Source organism: Mirounga angustirostris, unplaced genomic scaffold, assembly GCF_029215605.1.
Source record: "Mirounga angustirostris isolate CCGP_5_RB_7025 unplaced genomic scaffold, mMirAng1.0.hap1 SCAF_4, whole genome shotgun sequence".
In the NCBI taxonomy this organism is placed as follows: Eukaryota; Metazoa; Chordata; class Mammalia; order Carnivora; family Phocidae; genus Mirounga; species Mirounga angustirostris.
In genome coordinates, this window is record NW_026991712.1 from 126,361,635 (window position 1) to 126,382,493 (window position 20,859).

Here is a 20,859-nt window from a genome sequence, read left to right on the forward strand (position 1 = left end):
CTGCTCATGCACAGGTGGGAACTCTTGCTCTCTCTTAAAAAAAATAATAGGTTTTTTTTTTTTTTTAAAGATTTTACTTATTTATTTGACAGAGACAGAGATAGCGAGAGCAGGAACACAAGCAGCGGGAGTGGGAGAGGGAGAAGCAGGCTTCCCCCCGAGGAGGGAGCCCGATGTGGGACTCGATCCCAGGACCCTGGGATCATGACCTGAGCCGAAGGCAGACGCTTAACGACTGAGCCACCCAGGCGCCCAAAAATAATAGTATTTTAAATAACAATTTTAGATTTACAGAAAAATCAAGACTATATTACAGAATTCCCTTATACACCCTACTCCATTTCCCCTATTTTTAATATATTAGTATGATATATTAATTATAATTAATGAATCAATATTACTACATTATTATCTAAAATCTATACTTTATTAGTTTTTACACAGTATCTTTTTTCTGTTCTGAAGTCCCATCTAGGATACCAATTAGATTTAATTTTCATGTCTCCTTAGGCTTCTCTTGACTGTGGCAGTTTCTCAGACTTTCCTTGTTGTTGATGACCTAAGCAGTTTTGAGGGGTACTGGTCAGGTATTAATATTCTTTATTGGAATTTGTCTGATGTTTTCCTCATGATTAGGCTGGGGTTGAAGGTTTGGGGAGGAAGAACACAGAGGTTAAGTGCCATTTTTATCACATCATACCAAGGCTATATACTATTACTATGATTTAGTGCTGTTGATGTTGATTTGATCACTTGGCTGAGGTAGTATTTTTCAGGTTTCTCCACTGTATTCTTTTTTCCTCACCCTTTCTATACTGTATTTTTTGGAAGGAAGTTACTCTGCACAGCACATACTTAAGGAGTGGGGAGTTAGGTTCTCTCTCCTTGAGGGCAGAGTGTCTACATAAATTATTTGGAATTCTGCTTGGGAGATTTTTCTTTCGTCATTCAATTCTTTATATCAGTGTGGACTTAAATATTTATTTTTATACCTTGGGTTATAATTTAGTACTACTTTGTTTTGGCCATTGGGAACTTATCTGTTAGCTCTCTATGTCCCATCAAGGTGGTGTATTTTTGGTACGTCTCTGTGTCTGTATGTGTATACTAACCTGTGTATATACACATAACCATAAATGTATTTTTTAAATTTCATTTATTTGATAGAGAGTGAGAGAGCACAAGTAGAGGGAGAGGAAGAAGCAGGCTCCCCGCTGAGCAGGGAGCCAGATGAGGGCTCCATCCCAGGACCCTGGGATCATGACCTGAGCCAAAGGCAGACGCCTAACCGACTGAGCCACCCAGGCTCCCCTCCATAGAATATTTCTATGTATAATCATCTGCATCTCTACTAAGCTAAACATGAGTTCATATTTTGACTCTACCTCTAATCCCGTATATTACCACTGGATCATTCTAGCTCCTCCCCTTGCTTATCTGTAAATTCCCAATCCAGCACTGGCAGATTTGGCCATCTATCACCCATTTATTTAATTGTTTAATTCCAATATAAATATATAGCAGTATTAGAATTGTTAACTCTTACACCTGTGGGAAATAACTACATCAGTTAGAATATGTGCTTATGTGCAATTCCTTTTGCCTTTAGTCTTAGAGATGCCACTCATCTCCAAAGTTACCTAGGTCAGGACCTTTTCCTTCTTACCCTCTCAGTGAGATTTATAATACAGTTAAATCTTGAATCAGTTTATATTCCTTCTTAGGATCCCCTGACCTTCTAGATGATTTTTTTAAATTTGCATACCTTAAGGTTCATTTTTTGTCCTTTAAAGTTTTATGGGTTTGACAAATGCATAATGTATGCATCCAAGATTACAGTATCATATAGAATAATTTCATTAATATAAAAAAATCACCTTTGTGTCATGTTCAGCCCTCCTGCCTTCCACCAAACTTCTGATCTTTTTACTGCCCTTATAGTTTTATCTTTTATAAAATGTCATATAATTGGAATCATATATAACCTTTTCAGACTGAAGAAATTTAATTTTTAAATGCTCTTTTCTAGTATCCTTAGAAACTTTGTTTTGGAATGGCCTTGATATAAGTTTTGTCCAGATTTCCACCTAATACAATACCTCTGCAGTATCCTTTGATGGTGATTATTCAGTATCTATTTGAACTTAACAGTGACAGAGAACTCACTACTTTGTGATTTTTTTTTTTTTAAGATTTTATTTATTTGAGAGAGACACAGCGAGAGAGGGAACACAAGCAGGGCGAGTGGGAGAGGGAGAAGCAGGCTTCCCACTGAGCAGGGAGCCCAGTGTGGGGCTTGATCCCGGGACCCTGGGATCATGACCTGAGCCGAAGGCAGACGCTTAACGACTGAGCCACCCAGGCGCCCCGAGAACTCACCACTTTATGAAATCTTTGCTTTTATTGAGCCTCAGATTCTTCCCTAGAACTTCTGCTTAGTGATGGGAGTTTGACTTCGAGGTGACTTGAAATAGGTCTCTTCCTTTTTCTATATAGCAGACTTTCATATGTTCTCTCGGATCATCTACATTTCTTTAACTTTTCTGCTTTTCAGAACCCTAGCTGGTTAACAACTTCTGAGTATACTTCAGTGTTAAATATGGTGTTCAGGATGTAATCTTATACATTGGCTACATTGCTTTCTCTGTGGTTTCTTTTGCCATTTTCTCAAGTTTATCTTAAACATTGCAGCCATATTAGCCTTCCACATGCAAAGATTTTCTTATATCATCATGGTTCAAAAGTTGCAGCTGCTCCCTATTGCATTAGAATGGTATTTCTTTATGAAGGACATGTTTCAGAATTATCTGTGGAGTTTTGTTTTTGTTTTTAAATATAGGTGCTCAAGCAGTATCTCCGGGAATTCTGGAAATGGAAAGTGATTTTAGAGACTCTTATTTTGTAGAAGAGGAGACTGAAAGCCTGATAAGCTCATCTATTTGATCTTCTCAGAATGGGACTAGAATTCATATTTCTTTTTTTTTTTTTTAAAGATTTTATTTATTTATTTGAGAGAGAGAATGAGAGACAGAGAGCATGAGATGGGGGAGGGTCAGAGGGAGAAGCATACTCCCTGCCCAGTAGGGAGCCCGATGCGGTACTCGATCCAGGGACTCCAGGATCATGACCTGAGCCAAAGGCAGTCGCTTAACCAACTGAGCCACCCAGGCGCCCCTAGAACTCATATTTCTTGTCCTGTTGAATCTATAGTTCTTCTATTTTATTTATTTTTAAAGATTTTATTTATTTATTTAACAGAGTGAGACACAGTGGGAGAGGGAACACAAGCAGGGGGAGTGGGAGAGGGAGAAGCAGGCTTCCGCTGAGCAGGGAGCCTGATGTGGGACTCGATCCCGGGACTCCAGGATCATGACCTGAGCCGAAGGCAGTCGCTTAACCAACTGAGCCACCCAGGCGCCCCTAGAACTCATATTTCTTGTCCTGTTGAATCTATAGTTCTTCTATTTTATTTATTTTTAAAGATTTTATTTATTTATTTAACAGAGTGAGACACAGTGGGAGAGGGAACACAAGCAGGGGGAGTGGGAGAGGGAGAAGCAGGCTTCCGCTGAGCAGGGAGCCTGATGTGGGGCTCGATCCCAGGACCCTGGGATCATGACCTGAGCCGAAGGCAGACACTTAACGACTGAGCCACCCAGGCGCACCTATAGTTCTTTCATTTAAAGATTTTTATTTTGTGTTCTCCATTTCCCCTCATGTATTTTCTCTAGACTATCACTTATTTCAGTGTGTGTCGCACTTAACCTGCCATTGTGCTTTTCCTTGTACTATTTATTCTACCTGGAATATCTTAACCTTCTTTTCTATTGAAATACACAAATTTTCAGTGTTTACTTGGTTTTTACTTCTTCTATGAAATAGTGCTTGTGGCTCCCAGGAATGATCACTTTGTTTATAACATGGTTGGTCAAATTTTATGTATGTTTTTCTCTTGCAGTATATTAATCATTATAATTTTTGTCGATTTTGGGAATTGACTAGGAATTTTATAAGCTTCCTTGTTTTTTAGTATTTAAATAAGCAATTACCAATATACACATGCACACTGTCTTAATTGTAATGATTAAGATGTGGGATTGCATGTTGATTATACTTGTATCCTTCAGAATGGCTGACTTAGTGCTATATACACAGTGAGCATACTTGGTAAGTGTTTGAATGGGTTCATACAAGTTTAAGCTAATACTACATGTTTTTGAGCAGCTACTTCACACTTTAACATCATAATTGAACTTAGGATCATTTGGGAGGCTCACAATTTTCTGTGCTTGTTAAGGCAAGTTCATGCCATCCTGTATTTGTTTGCCTGTTTTGTAGTTCAATACCATATTTTTGTTTATGTGGTTAAATTTCATCTTGTCTAGTATTCTAGCTTGCTTGTTATTTTTTAATCCTGATTTTTTTCATCTACAGTATTTGCTATCCTTCTCAGCTTCATGTCATCCGTAAACTTGGTAAGTATGCTTTTTATCTGTCCCTCTAAGTCTTACATGTGGAAAAGGACCCAGGCTATATGTATCTTTAGCATACCTAAAAAACTTATAAGAGCATACATACCATTATAATAGTGTTCTGTATACAGTCATTTAACCACTGAAAAGTCACCCAAATAACTATTCAGTTATTTATATTTTCTTTTGTGGTTTTTGTTTTCATCTTTTGCTTTCATCTTTATGAGCACTTTCTATATCTCTTTTGAATCTTAATGTGCTATGGAACAGTACAAGAAATAGAAAAATGGACTTCCTTTCAGGGATCGCACAATATAATAAATGAGATAAGACATACTTAAAAACTGTGGCATGGGTGCACCTTAAAATGCTTGCCTTCAGGAAGTACACTGTTCAGTGACCCACAGCCAGAACAGCCAATTTCTTCATAAACCATAGCCATTATATTTCACATAATTTCATTTTGGAAGTAACCTTTGTGAGAGTAAAGCCTCATTAATGTATCATTAATTAAATACTCATTAATGTATCATGAGTAGACATTGTGAAGTAGGGGAAACTTATCCCTTAGATCAGTTACTTGGCATACTTCTTGCTATGGGCAGAGCTGATAAACCCAGGTCTCAAATAGGATTCTGTATGAAGAAAAGATCGACTTAATGCTGTGTTTATGTATACAGTATTAAGTGAGCCCATTTTTAACTCAGAAAAAATGTGAAATAATGATGACCAGAATTTTTTTGTATTTTTTAAAAAATTTTTTTGTATTTTTATTTTATTTTAATTCCAGTGTAGTTAACATTCAGTGTTATATTAATTTCAGGTGTACAATATAGTGATTCAGCAATTCTGTACGTTACTCAGTGCTCATCACAAGTGTACTCCTTAATCCCCATCACCTGTTTCATGCATCCACCCACCACTCACATCCTCTCTGGTAACCATCAGTTTATTCTCTATTAGAGTTATGAGTCTGTTTCTTGGATTGTCTCTCTCTCTCTTTTTTACTCCTTTGCTTATTTAATTCCACTATGAATGGAAGCATATGGTATTTGTCTTTCTCTTGACTGACTTATTTCACTTAGCATTATACAGTGAATGACCAGAATTGAACAAATGGCTTATAATCATAGAATATTTTACTTTGCAAAAAGCTTTTAGAATTACTTACCTGGTCCATTCTTCTCATTTTGTAGCTGAGGAAGCCAAGGCCCAAGGTTTAATGACTTGAATAACATCCCATGGTTAGTTGCTGGTAGAGCTGGGACTTGAACCAGGACTCCTCTGTGAATCTTAAAGTTCTAGAAGTAGAAGTGTTCTCTCTGTAACATTTTCTTCCTAGAAAACTTTCCCTTTAAAAAAGTGCAATATCTCATACATATAATACTAATGAAATATTGACATGCAGATATGGAATAACTATGAAATCAAACAGCCTATAATTGTTTAACCACAATCCAGGTTAAGATACACAATATGGATAGTACTCCAGAAGTCCTCCTCTGTGAATAGTTCCTTAGTTACATTCCCTTACTTTTCTTGGAGATAACCATTATCTCACTTTTGTGAAAATCCTTCTTTGCTGTTTTAAAAGGTCTTACTACTTATGTGTGTATCCCTAAATAATAAAGTTTAGTTTTTGAACCACACTGCATGTACTCTTTTGTGATTTATTACGTTTGTGATAGTCATCTGTGTTAGTACACATAGATGTACTTTGTTCATTTTCATTGCTGTATAGTATTCCACTGCATATCTATACCACAGTTTATCTCTTTGTTGTTTTTTTTTTAGGTGGACATTTGGGTTGTTTTTGGTTTTGGATTATCATGAATAAGTCTGCAGTAAATACATGCCATTATGTATATTCAAGAGTTTCTTGAGGTTATATACTACATATGGGATGTCTGGGTCTTGGTGTGTCTGCATTTTCAGTCTTACTAGTTAATTACAAACTGAGATATCCTAGTCCACTCTGAGAGGGCTGTTTACTTCCTTTTCACCCTTACTCCGAGGGTGTGTCCTCCAGGATACAAGACCAAAGCTTAGGTTTGTTTTCCAGAGCCTCTACCTTTGGTAGGCTCTACACTCCCAATTTTAATCTTCTATCATTTTAAGCTATCAAAAACACTGCTCAGCTTCCTGTTCAATCCAGTCAATAAATTGCTCCAGGGCAAGAGTGCCCCCAAACATGTTTTAACTTTCTGGTTTTCATCTTACCATGGATCTTAATTTGGTACCGTCTCATGAGTCTGTTAGCTCTTTGCGACTTTTAAGAGCTTTTAAATATTTTTTCCAGCTTGTCTTCAATGAAGGGTTCTTCTGAATTTACATCATCTGTATTTTCTGAAAGAGGAAATTTGTCCCCATTGAGCTTTTAGTTTTAATTATCATATCTTAAAAATTTGAATTTGCGGGGTGCCTGGGTGGCTCAGCCATTAAGTGTCTGCCTTTGGCTCAGGTCATGAACCCAGGGTCCTGGGATTGAGCCCCGCGTCGGGCTCCCTGCTCAGCGGGAAGCCTGCTTCTCCCTCTCACACTCTCTCTGCTTGTGTTCCCTCTCTTGCTATCTCTGTCTGTCAAATAAATAAATAAAATCCTTAAAAAATGTTTTTGAATTTGCTTCCTTTTCAAAGCATCTTAGTTTTTGTAGTTTCCTATTCCCTGTAGCTGTTTTCAAGCTTGTCTTTTATTACTCTGTCTTGCTTTTTTGTATGCTTGGTAATTTTTAAATAGATGCTCTTTACTTTCTTTGGAAAATTCTTAATGGGTTATCTTTGAGGCCTAGGATGAATATGTATTCTTCCAGAGAAAACTGCATTTGCCTCTGTGGGTATCTTGGTGGGGGATGGGTGTGTGTGCATCAGTCCAGAAGCACTGCTTTAAACTGTAGTCGTGGTTTTGGTTGTTTAAGGCCACCCAGGTAATATTATTTGGACTTTCTTATGGTGACAGCTTTTTGTGGTTGAAATTTTTATCTGCTCCTTTTCTCCGTCCCAAAGCAACTCTTCTTCTTCTTTTTTTTAAAGATTTTATTTATTTGACACAGAGAGAGATAGTGAGAGCAGGAACACAAGCAGGGGGAGTGGGAGAGGGAGAAGCAGGCTTCCTGCCAAGCAGGGAGCCCGTTGTGGGACTTGATTCCGGGACCCTAGGATCATGACCTGAGCTGAAGGCAGACGCTTAACGACTGAGCCACCTGGGCGCCTACAAAGCAACTCTTCTATGGGATGGGAGTGAGAGGTCCTGAAGGAAGAGCATCTCTTATTAGACTACTTACCTCAGTGGCTTTGTCTTCTGTTTCCTGGGCAAGTGAAGTACAGAAAATTGAGCCCAGACTTACATGGTCCAGTTTATGCCTTCACTTAGATTTTGGCCTATTAATAAAAGAAGTCTTAGTATCTTATCAGTTTTTCCATGATTTTAAAATAAACAGGTACATGTTTTTTTTCTTAACTTGTCTTTAATTCAGCATTTTTAGTTATTTTTCAATGCAGAATTGATCATTATACCTGGAAAGGCATATTATCAGAAACTAAGGTATTCATTTCTGTCTTAACACAGAGTATCATAAAAGGCTTTTTATTCATCTTCTTAATGACTTTTGATTTTCATAGTAAATGAGAAATCATTTATGAATTATTGAATTTTTGCTGTTCTACAGTTTCAGTGTTTGAAACCCTTCATAAAGAAAGAAAAAGTATCATACAGCTTTTCTTTTACTAAATTGATTTTAAAATATGTATGTTCTGCTTATATCAAAATAATTTCTCTTCAATCATTTATATATTGAGCTCAGTATTTTGCTGAAAGTAGAAGTACCATACATGATTTGAAATGATGGTGTAGAGTAAATTGAAGCATTTCCCCCAAAACTGTTTTACACTGGTAAGGTGTTAGGATGGAATATATTGCTGTTTAAAATTGCCTGATTGTTATTCTTGAGAACTGATCCACTTTATATAGTTTTATCCTGTTGAAAATGATATCCAGCATATGTCTTGCTCTTTTTTCTCTTACTTCCTCCTGTTCACCAGTGCATACATGTGTGCATTTGTACACGTGCATACATGTGAAAACATATTGGTTAGCTTTTAAGTTTTTTCTATACTTCTTTCCCTTTTCTTTGTACAGTATAGTTAAATGAATACATTTTTAAACATTTTAAAATATTTATTTATTTGAGCGAGAGTGTGGGGTGGGGGCTAGGCAGAGGGAAAGGGAGAGAGAGAATCTCAAGCAGACTCTGTGCTGAGCGTGGAACCTGACATGGGGCATCATCTCATGACTCTTGAGATCATGACCTAAGCCAAAAATCAAGAGTGGGACACTTAACCCACTGAACCACCAGGCGTCCCTGAATACATTTATTTTTATGTTGCCTTACTTCCTCTAGTTTTTTTTTTCAGTGTTATTTAATTAAGTTCAGTGTTCATAGGATAATCAAGCTGTTCTTTTTCAGTAGCAAAGTGTAATGAATTGCTTCTTCATTACTCAGTTTTTATTTAGGAAATTATAAAAGTTTAAAAGGCTGGAAGAATAGTATGGTAAGCATCTGTATCGCCTTCAGCTAAATTCATCAGTTGTTAACATTTTGTAATATTCTCTCCCTCTCTCCCTTTACCCTCATCTTCCTTCCCATCCCATATACTTTTTTATTTTTTTAAGATTTTATTTATTTATTTGATAGAGACACAGCGAGAGATTGAACACAAGCAGGGGGAGTGGGAGAGGGAGAAGCAGGCTTCCTGCTGAGCAGGGAGCCCGATGTGGGGCTCGATCCCAGGACCCTGGGATCATGACCTGAGCCAAAGGCAGACGCTTAATGACTGAGCCACCCAGGCGCTCCCCCCTTTTTTAATTTTTTTAAGCTGAGACATTTAAAAGTATATTGTAGACTCATCACCCTTTACTTTAGTATGTATCTCCTAAAAAGAAGAATATTCTTTGGGGTGCCTGGGTGGCTCAGCCGGTTAAGTGTCTGCCTTCGGCTCAGGTTATTATCCCAGCGTCCTGGCATCGAGCCCTGCATCGGGCTCCCTGCTCAGTGGGGAGTCTGCTTCTTGCTCTCCCCCCACCCCCCACTCGTGCTCTCTCTCGCTCTGTACTCTCTGTCTCTCAAATAAATCTGAAAAAAAAAAAAGAATATTCTCTTGCATAACCTTAAATACCTTATTATACCTCAGTAGTCTGGCATTGATAGAATGAAATATATAATCCACAATCTGTATTTACATTTTTCTGTCTGTACCCAGAAATATCCCCGAAATGTTTATTTCCCCTTCTCTGGGACCTAATTCATGATTATATATTATACTTGGTTGTCATGTCTCTGTATCTTTAATCTAGAGCAGGGCCCAGCAGACTTTTTCTTAAATGGTCAGATAATAAATAATTTTGGCTTTGGGAATCAACTGCGCTTTGCAACTACTCCACTCTGTCATTGTATTTAGAAAGCAGCCATAGACATTATCTAAACAGATGAGTGTGGCTATGTTCTAATAAAACTATTTATAGAGGGGGCCTGGGTGGCTCAGTTGATTAAGCATCTGACTCTTGATTTTGGCTCAGGGTTGTGAGATCAAGCCCCATGTTGGGCTCTGCACTGGGTGTGGAGCCCACTTCAGATTCTCTCTCTCCCTCTTCCCCATTTCTTTCTCTCTCCCAAAATAAACATACACACACACACTTTACTTACAGAAACAGGCTAAAGGTCGTAGACCTCTGATCTAGAATAGTTTTTTTTTTTTTTTAAGATTTTATTTATTTCTCAGATGGAGAGAGAGAGAGCACAAGCAGGCAGAGGGAGAAGCAGACTTTGCACCGAGCAGGGAGCCCGATGTGGGACTCGATTCCAGGCCCCTGGGATCACGACCCGAGCTGAAGGCAGCCACTTAACCGACTGAGCCACATAGGCGTCCCTAGAATAGTGTTTTTTTTTTTTTTTTTTTTTTTAAAGTAGGCCCAGCGTAGAGCCTTATGTGTGGGGCCTGAACCCACACAACCCCCAACATCAAGACCTGAGCTGAAATGGAGTCTGATGCTCAACTGACCGAGCCACCCAGGTGCCCCTAGAATAGTTGTTGTTGTTGTTGTTGTTGTTGTTTTTTAAGATTCATTTATTTATTTTAGAGAAAGAGAGCAAGATGGGCAGAGGGAGAGTCTTAAGCAGACTCCGCAAAGCATGGGGCTTGATCTCATGACCCTGAGATCATGCCCTGTGCCAAAATCAAGGGTCAGCACTTAACTGACAGTGCCACCCAGATGCCCCTATGTCAATGTTTTATATTCACAGATGTGAATAAAGAATTCAGGAGGACTTGGATAATGAAGGTAGTGAAAATAACTTAGATTTAGAACTGGAGAGTATTAATATTTTAATAAAATAAAATTACACAGTATAAAAGCTAAACTTACTTTACATTGAAGACGTGAGACAATAAAATTAACAATTCTTTGCCACAGGCAAGCCTACTATTTGTAGCAGTGGATTTAGTTTAGAAATAGATAACAAATAATTTTTGATAGGTTTAATACAAAGTTGTCCTTGTGGGAATGCTGTAACTATACTTTCATTCACACAAAAGTATATACATTTAAAAAATCATTCTACAGATTACTTGGTTGAGTGAGTAGTAGCAAATGTGTGAAAGTAGCCTGTTTTGCTGGAATTAAAGAGTTGCAGTATTTTTAGTGCTTGAATTTCCTTTAAATATCTGTGTGAACATCTGTGGTGATTGGGTGCTATACTGCCATCTTTTACTGGTTTTGACTGAGACAGTGTTTTTCTTCATATTGTGCCTTTATCACAATTTGATTCTGGTTTGACTCTTTATAACCTGTAAAAGTCTATTTCCTTTTCTACGTAGCTGTGTGTTAAATAAAGATGGAAACAATATTCTGTTGGAGGTTTTAATTTCTTGGGTAAATATTCTCAGAATCTTAACCATTCCTCACATCACATCTCCAAAATAAATGGCTGGTATGATCTTGACAAATCACTTCGTCTGTGCCTTGGTTTCCTTATTTGTGAAATAGTGATAATGGTACTGTCTTGTAAGTTTATAGTGAGGACTGTGTTATTATACTTAAAATACAGTGTCTGGCTTATAGTATACATTCAGTAAATGTTAAGACACTTGTTATTTCTTATTACATACTTTCTCATCCACCTTGTCTCTTCATGAACCTGGTTGTCTCTCTTAAAGCAAAGCTGAATACAGTAGCAGGTGTGATCTGACCAGCCTAGGAAGAGTACAGTGGTTAATTCCTCCATTAATTTGGATTGAAGTTGAAGTTTTCTTTTATAATTCATTGCGGAGAATTTCAAACATACAAAAACGTAGACAGGCTAGGATGATGGACCTCACATACCCATCCTCTGTCCCCAACAACATCCATTCACTGTCCTATCCATTCACTTCCATACAGTTTTTTCCTTCTCTGTTATACCTAAGTCCATGCCTGCCTGATTTGCTTTGATAATTACTAACGCTTTTAGGATAGTGCCTTAATTCTCTCAGTAAATAATTATCAAATTAGTGAACAAATGAGTCTTGCCTTGATTGATGTCTGGATCAGTTTCTAGTAGTGTGCATTTGGAGGTGAAGTGGTTGGGTAGGTGGGAGGGATTGAAAATAGATTTGACTGTATCATACTGGTTTTTTTAGATGTCACCCTAGTTTTTTATGATTGCTTCCATTTCTGCATAGGAATATATATGGTAATTTTACTGGTAAAATCTCTGAGGACTTTAGGGGCGCCTGGGTGGCTCAGTCGTTAAGCGTCTGCCTTCGGCTCAGGTCATGATCCCACGGTCCTGGGATCGAGCCCCGCATCGGACTCCTTGCTCCATGGGGGGCCTGCTTCTCCCTCTCCCACTCCCCCTGCTGTGTTCCCTCTCTCACTGTCTCTGTCTCTGTCAAATAAATAAAATCTTAAAAAAAAAAATCTCTGAGGACTCTAAAGAGTACTCAAATGATTCAAATTAGTTGGTCTAGAAGACTTGAGTTTACCGCTTTCTTACAGTCTTTTCACTTATTCCAGACTTTAAGTCTTTTACCAGTGTTTATCGTGGGACTTTCAATTTGTTAATCATTTTATCTTGGTTAAAGAGAAGCAAATAGAGTTTGAAGAGTTCTGTTTTGTCATCTCTTCTTAAAAAATAATTTAAATACAGTAAAAATTGTTAACAGTTTATTGGTTTCAAAGAGAGGAGGCCTTTCTTCCCAGCATCAACAACTGACTACAGCACTTTTTTTCAAGCCTGTGCTTATTTTTTCCATAACTATGTTCTTACTTGTTCCTTATTAATTGTTATTGTGCTTAGAGCAGTTTGCTACAAGTTTAATAGACTCATATTCATTTTTATATTAATGATACAGAAATATATAAGTCTTGCTTAAAACAGAGATCAGTCATAAGGACACCATGACAAATCTTTGGTTATTCAGCTAGTGGGGAAGGAGTTCTGGAGGTGAAGTATGCCAGTCAAGAGTATTGTAGAGAGGATAGGTTCTAGTACTTAGCTCACTACCATCATCCTAACATTGTGCCTCGGTGAGCCTGCCTCATGGAAATAGCCAGCACAGGCAGGGTTTGTGCACTCCATATACCTCACAGCAAATGGGGGCTTCGTGGAAGTGGGTTTAGACTTAACCTCTGTAACTTATCCAGGAGTGACTTGGTATGGTTCCTGCTTTCCAATTATGTTCTAACTTTTAAATAAAGTATCTCTCGCTTGAGAGGAGTCTTACCCTTCAGTGTTATTAGTTTTTACCTTAATTATTAACATTTCAAGAGCAAGAATAGGTATGTTGTGGGCAGGGGCTGGAGAAGTGTCCTGATAGAGAATGCCATGTTGCAATTATGCTGTGGCTGTGAGCCTCAAAACTGCGTTGTTTTACCTTTGAAATTTCTGCTAGTTTGCTGACTTCTGAACTTAAAAGATTCAGTATACTTTTTGATTGCACAAGACATGTCTATTCATTTGTTCATTCAAAAATATTTATCGATCATCTCTGTCCTGGGAAGTGTGCTACACACTGGATAAACAAAACCGTGAACTTCTCAGATGTGTTTGCCATTATGGAGTTTACAGTCTAGTTGGGAAATGCAGTGAAATTTAGCTGAAGCCATAAAGAAAAATTGTTTTACCTATACATTTAAGGACTTAACCACTTATTTTGAAGCAAACTTGGAATGACTTTTTTTTTTTTTTTCCTCATTCTTTTTGCAAAAGTGTATTTGAACATTCAGGACTTTTGGGCTAACATATTCCCATATGTGCATTGATATTTGAAAATAGACATTAGAGAGGCAGGACAATCTGAATCAAAGTGAGAGAGACGAAGAGAATTAACTAGTACCATAGTGGATTTCAGGATAATGGCAGATAGTAGGTTTGTGTGGGTAAAATTATATGTTGTGCTAAACAGACCTTTGTAGGTAGGGAGTAAGTATCTTTAAGGCCTTTCTTCTTTAAAAATGTTCAATACTTAAGAATTGCTTGGAAAGTAAACTTCCTGTAGAGTGAAAGTATAATGGAAAGAGCAAATGAGAACCATGACGCCTAAAATCATGTCTTAATTATTGTACAGTTGGCTTAACTCTGGGCAAGAAAATGTGCCTCGGATTCCTTATTCCAACAGAATACAACAGAGGGGCTGAACTTGCTGATCCCTCCTAGTGCTAAAACCTTATGATTTTATTGTTTTTTATTTAGCAGTTTCTTAATGACTTTGTTGGAAAGTCAAGATGCCTTCTAATTTTCTGTACTTACTCAGGTTCAAGAGGTAAAAACTTAGGATGGGGAAATAAGGCTTTGCTTTCTCTAACTGATATTTTCTGACTAGGTACTTCGTAACTCAGGAAGACCTCATTTATTCCCAGTAATATGTTTTACTAAACTCTTTCAGGTAACTTTAAAAAGACTGTGTGGCTTAATAGTAGATCATGGCTTGAACTCAGTTTTTATTTATTGTTGTTACTAGAAAATTTTAGTGAGGTATTTTTCTTTGTCTCTGTAGTTATCAGAGACTGTTACAGACGATTGCTGTACTCGAAGCTCAACGTTCTCAAGCAGTCCAAGACCTTGAAAGTTTAGGCAAACACCAGAAAGAAGCACTAAAAAATCCCATTGGATTTGTGGAGAAACTCCAGAAGAAGGTATATATTGAGCACTTTTTAAGATTTATTGAAATATATTCGGTAATAACTTGATTTATTCTTTTAATATGGGTATGTACTTTTTTAAATGTTTAATTTTTTTCCCTTCTAAACTACCCATACTACTGAGGCAGGATACTGCCTTCTTAAGCATCCCTGCCCCCGCCGCCCCCGAACAGAATATACTCCAATGAAAATAGCCGAGAGGTTTAACTGGATATTTATATTAGGAACTTGATGTCCCATTCCGTAGCCATTTTTAGGATCTTTTCCTGTTACCTTTCCCATCTTAGGTAAAAAGGAAAAGAGGGTTTTCCTTCTTCTTTCACAACTTAAGAATTAATAAAGCGAAAAGAAAAAATACTTTTAACTGCTTTAGTTTTGAGGTACTTTTGTAACTCTCCATGAAGTGTGATAGAAAACATTGGTGATAAAAACAAAAAACTATTTCAAATGTCTTTAAGGTTATGGTTGCCAAGTCTATGAAGAGGAAGTATAAATTTTAATGCCCTTGTAACGTCCTTTACTTTAGTGTAAAAATTCCTTTTAATTTTCTCTTTTCCTTAAAACAGAACTTTCGTATTTAACAGTTAAATCATTTGAAAGTGATTCATGTTTTTATAACTCTCTTGTATGTAAGTATGGATAATCTAGATGTGTATTTATACTGTAGTATGTATCTTGAATTAGGGACTCAAATTTAATAAATTTGAGAGGCATAATATTAATCAGCATTGTGTGAAAACATTAAAACTGAGAAACTATGATAAAGAAACTTCTCCACCTTAAAAAACAAAACAATAAGTTAGTATAGGTATTAGTTACCAGTTTTTTTGTTTTTTTTTGTTTTTTTTTTTAAAGATTTTATTTATTTATTTGAGACCGAGAGAATGAGAGACAGAGAGCCTGAGAGGGAGGAGGGTCAGAGGGAGAAGCAGACTCCCTGCCGAGCAGGGAGCCCGATGCGGTACTCGATCCCGTACTCGATCCCGGGACTCCAGGATCATGACCTGAGCCGAAGGCAGTCGCTTAACCAACTGAGCCACCCAGGCGCCCCTAGTTACCAGTTTTTAATGAGTCACAAAAGTGGTCTACCAGGTGTTGAGGGAACAGCCCTGGGGACTTTGTTTCATTTAGTTGTATTAATTTATTATTTGGATTTTTCTAGCTATATTATTTACTTGGCAATCATTACTTTCTCATATCATAATGAATATGGAATTTATATATTGATTTGCTAAGACTTCTAAACTTTTTAGGACCCTATTTACCCTCTCTGTACTCTTGAGTCCAGTTAAGTGTTTATTGATTCTGCATTGCCATTATTAAACATTTCTAGTGCAAAAAGATATAGTACTTATAGTGGTTACTTACAATTGATTCAACTAGAACAGGTGGTGATAGAAGAGTTAATAGTAGCAAAAAAATTATTAACCTTGATCTTTATTCATGTTCTCTGGTGGGCAAAAAAGTTGCAATTAGGCTTTTTTACTAGAATTATATGCAGTTGGTTATTTGCTAGTTCTCCACTTCCAGGTTTAGTTTAGAACTTAATTTCTTTTCGGGGCGCCTGAGTGGCTCAGTCATTGGGCGTCTGCCTTCGGCTCGGATCGTGATCCCAGGGTCCTGGGATCGAGTCCCACATCAGGCTCCCTGCTCGGCGGGAAGCCTGCTTCTCCCTCTCCCACTCCCCCTGCTTGTGTTCCCTCTTTTGCTGTCTCTCTCTGTCAAATGAATAAATAAAATCTTTAAAAAAAAAAAAAAAGAACTTAATTTCTTTTCACTTTATCTCAGAAACAGAGATGTGATATTGGCCATCTTAATAATTTTTAATCAAAATGTATGGAATTACATTAAATCTAGATACTTAATAATTGTGAAAGACATGTTCCTTGGAAAGAAATTTTTCTACTGGATTTAATTTAGAAGTTGATTTTTCCATTTTGTGTATGTGTGTGTTTACTTATATATACAGATATTTCAGCTTATGATGGGTTATGTCCCAATAAACCTGTCTTAAGTTGAAAATACTGTAAGTCGAAATGCATTTAATACACCTAACCTACTGAACATCACATAGCTTAGCCTAGCTCACCATAAAGGTTCTCGGAACACTTAACATTAACCTACAGTTGGGCAAAATCATCTCACACAAAGCCTGTTTTATAATAAAGTATTGAATATTTCATGTAATTCATTGAATACTACACTGAAAGTCAAAAAGAGGATGGTTGTACGGGTACAGAATAGCTGTCAGTGTATAGATTTTCTCTCCTTGTGATCCCGTGGCTAACCGGGTGCTGTGGCTTGCTGCTACTCCCCAGCAGCACGAGAGAGTATTGTACTACATATCCCTACCCTGGGGAGAGATCACAATTCAAAATCCGAAGCATGCGTCACTTTTGCACCATCGTAAAGTCAAAAAATCATAAGTTGAGCCATCATAAGTTGCGTACCATCTGTATTTAATTTACTTATTTTTTTAGGTTTACTATATTAAGTTGTTGACATGTGATCTGTTTGTTTTAGTGGACATTAAGGAAACTTGTGGTATATACTGGCACATAGAATGCAAGGAACATTTTTTTTTTTTTTAAGATTTTATTTATTTGGCACAGAGAGAGATATAGCAAGAGCAGGAATACAAGCAGGGGGAGTGAGAGAGGGAGAAGCAGGCTTCCCCTGGAGCAGGGAGCCCGATGCGGGGCTCAATCCCAGGACCCTGGGATCATGACCTGAGCCGAAGGCAGACGCTTAACGACTGAGCCACCCAGGCGCCCCAATAAATAAAATCTTTATAAAAAAAAAAAAAAACTGTGTCAAACAGGATTTTGCTTGCCAGTTTCATAATTTATGACCTGATGTTTTTCTCAGCATTTTACTATGGAAAATGTTAAGTACACAGAAGAATTGGAAGTATTGTATAGTTAACATGCACATATTCACCGCTAGATTCTACAATTAACATTTTACTATATTTGCTTTATCATGTATGACTCAATCCTTCATTCCATCTTATTTCAAGAATGAATTTCAAAGTGGCAGACATGAACACTTTACACCAAAACACTTCAGGATGCATATTATTACCTTTTAATCTTTTTTAAAACTTTTTTAAGGTGAGATTTCCACACAGTGAAATTCAGAAATTCTAATTGTACTGTTCTATGAGTTCTGACAAAAAATATACACCTCTGTAAACCAAATCCCTATCAAAAGATATTTTGATTATAATGATCTGGTTTTAGTAATTATGACAACTAATGACTTCTCTAAAGGTAGTTGGTTAAGTAACTGAATTCCAAATAGATTAAATGTGTGGTTTTGATTCTCAAGATGTTATAATTTTTGTGTATGTGATAAGAATTATATATAGTGAAAATAATTCATTGTTTTATGAATAAGTCATGAACTTGGGGGTATATTTAAAATGAATTCTGAGGGTGCCTGAGTGCTCAGTCATTAAGTGTCTGCCTTCGGTTCGGGTCATGATCCCAGGGTCCTGGGATCGAGCCCTGCATCGGACTTCCTGCTCAGCGGGAAGCCTGCTTCTCCCTCTCCCACTCCCCCTGCTTGTGTTCCCTCTCTTGCTGTATCGATCTCTGTCAAATAAATAAATAGTCTTTTAAAAATAAATAAATAAATAAAATGAATTCTGTGTATCAGATCTCATCTTTTTCAGTCAAACACATTTCATATGCTGTTCTTAAAGATAAAACCTTTCTTACTTTTGTTATTTTATGTTTAAAGTGTATTAGTGATAAAGTATGTCTATATAGTTCAGCTTTAGAGCTATATCTAAAAATAGTGCTTTGTCTTATTAACTCATTCTTCCTCTACTTGCTATCATTTTACTATTTAACATTTAGACTATACTAACTTTATTGGCTCTTGGATTTAACAGTGAACAGAAATGCCTGGTTGATGGTAATTTGGATTTGGAGTCCTCTGAAAATTTGGCTGTGGTAGATAATTTTTTGAATTAAATTTGGACTGTCACTTTATTTTTTTTTCTCCCAGGCTGATATAGGGCTTCCATATCCACAGAGAGTTGTTCAGTTGCCCGAGATTGTATGGGACCAATATACCAATAGCCTTGGGAACTTTGAAAGAGAATTTAAAAATCGTAAAAGACATACTAGGAGAGTTAAGCTTGTTTTCGATAAAGGTAAGAAATTACATGATAAGAATTTAAATAGAGAAATATCTGGCAGTCTTGCTTTAATAATCCTATACATGGTCTTCTTTTTAGTAGGTTTACCTGCTAGACCAAAAAGTCCTTTAGATCCTAAGAAGGATGGAGAGTCCCTTTCATATTCTATGTTGCCTTTGAGTGATGGTCCTGAAGGCTCAAACAGTCGTCCTCAGGTAAACAGTATAAAGCTTTGGAGCAGGAAAATTTGAACTATAGACAAAATATTTTAACATTTCCTGGTTTGTATTCTTAAAATTTAAGCAGTCTTTCACTGAAGATAGTGGGGACATGGACTTTGATGTTAAGAGAAATCTGAGTTGGAATCCCAGCTCCACCACTTACTAGCTGTGGAATGTCAGATGTCATTTATATTAAAGCCTCCAAGCTGCAGTTCCCTTTTATATGAAATGTGATTAATATTACCTGTGTTGTAGAGTTGTGTGAAGATTAAACGAGTAGTACCTGTAACGTGCCCCTTACAGTGTGTGATACGTCCTCTTTATTCTAAAAATAAGAGGTCTGTGCAGTGTAATTTAACCAGGATTTGAGTCCTGGCCTTGCCACTAGTATAAAAACTAAATAAAGGAATGTGAAGACATTTTGTAAATAATAAAAAAATTACACATTAAATAATTTACTAAAATATTTTGAAATTAACAAAAAATTCCACAATATGGGGGCACCTGGGTGGCTTAGTTGGTTAAGCATCTGCCTTCAACTCAGATCATGATCCCACAGTCCTGGGATTGAGCCCCACGTCGGACCCCCTGCTCAGTAGGGAGCCTGTTTCTCCCTCTCCCTCTGCTGCTCTCCATGCTTGTGCTCACTCTCTCTCTCTCAAATAAATAAACAAAATCTTAAAAGAAAAAAAAAAAATCCCACAATATGTGTTTTATTTCGCTACGTCAAATGGTAGTCTTTATTATTTTTGACAGAGGCCCTATTTTATATGCAGATGATAAGAGGACGCCTTTGTGATGATACCAAACCTGAAACATTTAACCAACTGTGGACTGTTGAAGAACAGGTAATGTTACTAAATTGTGTATGTTAAAGAAAAAAGATTTAGATTAGAGTCAGTATTATGACTAAGTTTATATTGTTGTAGATGATCCCTTTTAACTAAGAACTGAAAATATTAAACTTATTTCTGTATAGTTTTTATCACACTTCAAGAATTTTGGATTTTGAGAATATACGAATTCCAGTTTGGGGATGGGTTTTAAAGGAATCTGGGTTATAGGAAGGGGATTGAAAAAGATAGTGAAATGGATGGAATAAAGTGTTTGTAATACAGCTTTGGAAGAGTAAAACCTGGGGCCAAATAAAGCAGTGCCTGAGAATGAGTTCTTGTTTTTGTTATGGAGGGGAACTGACAAAGCCACGCCAGAGTATTCTGTTACGGTTTGGCATATGGCTAGGATTATTCATGAGTAAGGTTTGAGACACATCTCTGTTTCATATGAGGATTAACCCCAGAGCTATAATGAGTTCAGTGTTTTATGAAAAGGTTTAGGAAATTCATTTCAAGCATCCAGATTATTCTGCATCTTTAGAACTGTGGAACAATTTAGGGGATAGGTAAGAATTTAAAAATCAAGTATTTGAATGGAAGACCACACAAAGGAAGGAAAAGTCTCTTAAATATTCTGTCTAAATTCGAATGAATTTAGATGTTTTTGTCAAATCTATAGGAGCAAGCTCATACATAGTCTAGCAAGAAAAGATGGTCAATGGAAATTACTAAGATGTGTAAAGTATTATTAATTAAAATTTTTTGGGGGGGGTGCTGTGTTTTTGCTTAAGCGAATAGAAAATCTTACAAGGTTTTCCATAGGTTTATTCTCTAATCTCATTTTTCCTGTGAAGTCTTATGTTCCTTACTAGAAATTTTTCCTACTATGAGGATTTCTAGTGACCTAACCCCCAAAGTTGGGGAGGGAAATAGTTTAAAAAGAAGTGTGAATGTATTTATTCATTTATGTAAATGTATTTATTTATGAAACTCAGTATTAACTTTCTTAA

General features: G+C 36.9%; 1 protein-coding gene across 11 annotated transcripts in view; it reads left to right on the plus strand.

Annotated features, from left to right (window-relative positions):
- The window catches only part of ZZZ3 (zinc finger ZZ-type containing 3), a 110,372-nt gene that overhangs the window by 71,701 nt on the left and 17,812 nt on the right, over positions 1-20,859 (plus strand). For 10 of the 11 annotated variants that reach the window (XM_064588957.1, XM_064588965.1, XM_045897384.3 and 7 more), the window contains 4 exons: positions 14,501-14,639; positions 18,660-18,807; positions 18,892-19,007; positions 19,790-19,861. In XM_064588957.1, the coding sequence (XP_064445027.1) occupies positions 14,501-14,639; positions 18,660-18,807; positions 18,892-19,007; positions 19,790-19,861 (475 nt within the window). The remainder of the gene's footprint in view (positions 1-14,500; positions 14,640-18,659; positions 18,808-18,891; positions 19,008-19,789; positions 19,862-20,859) is intronic. The other variant, XM_064588961.1, reaches the window with a different exon arrangement.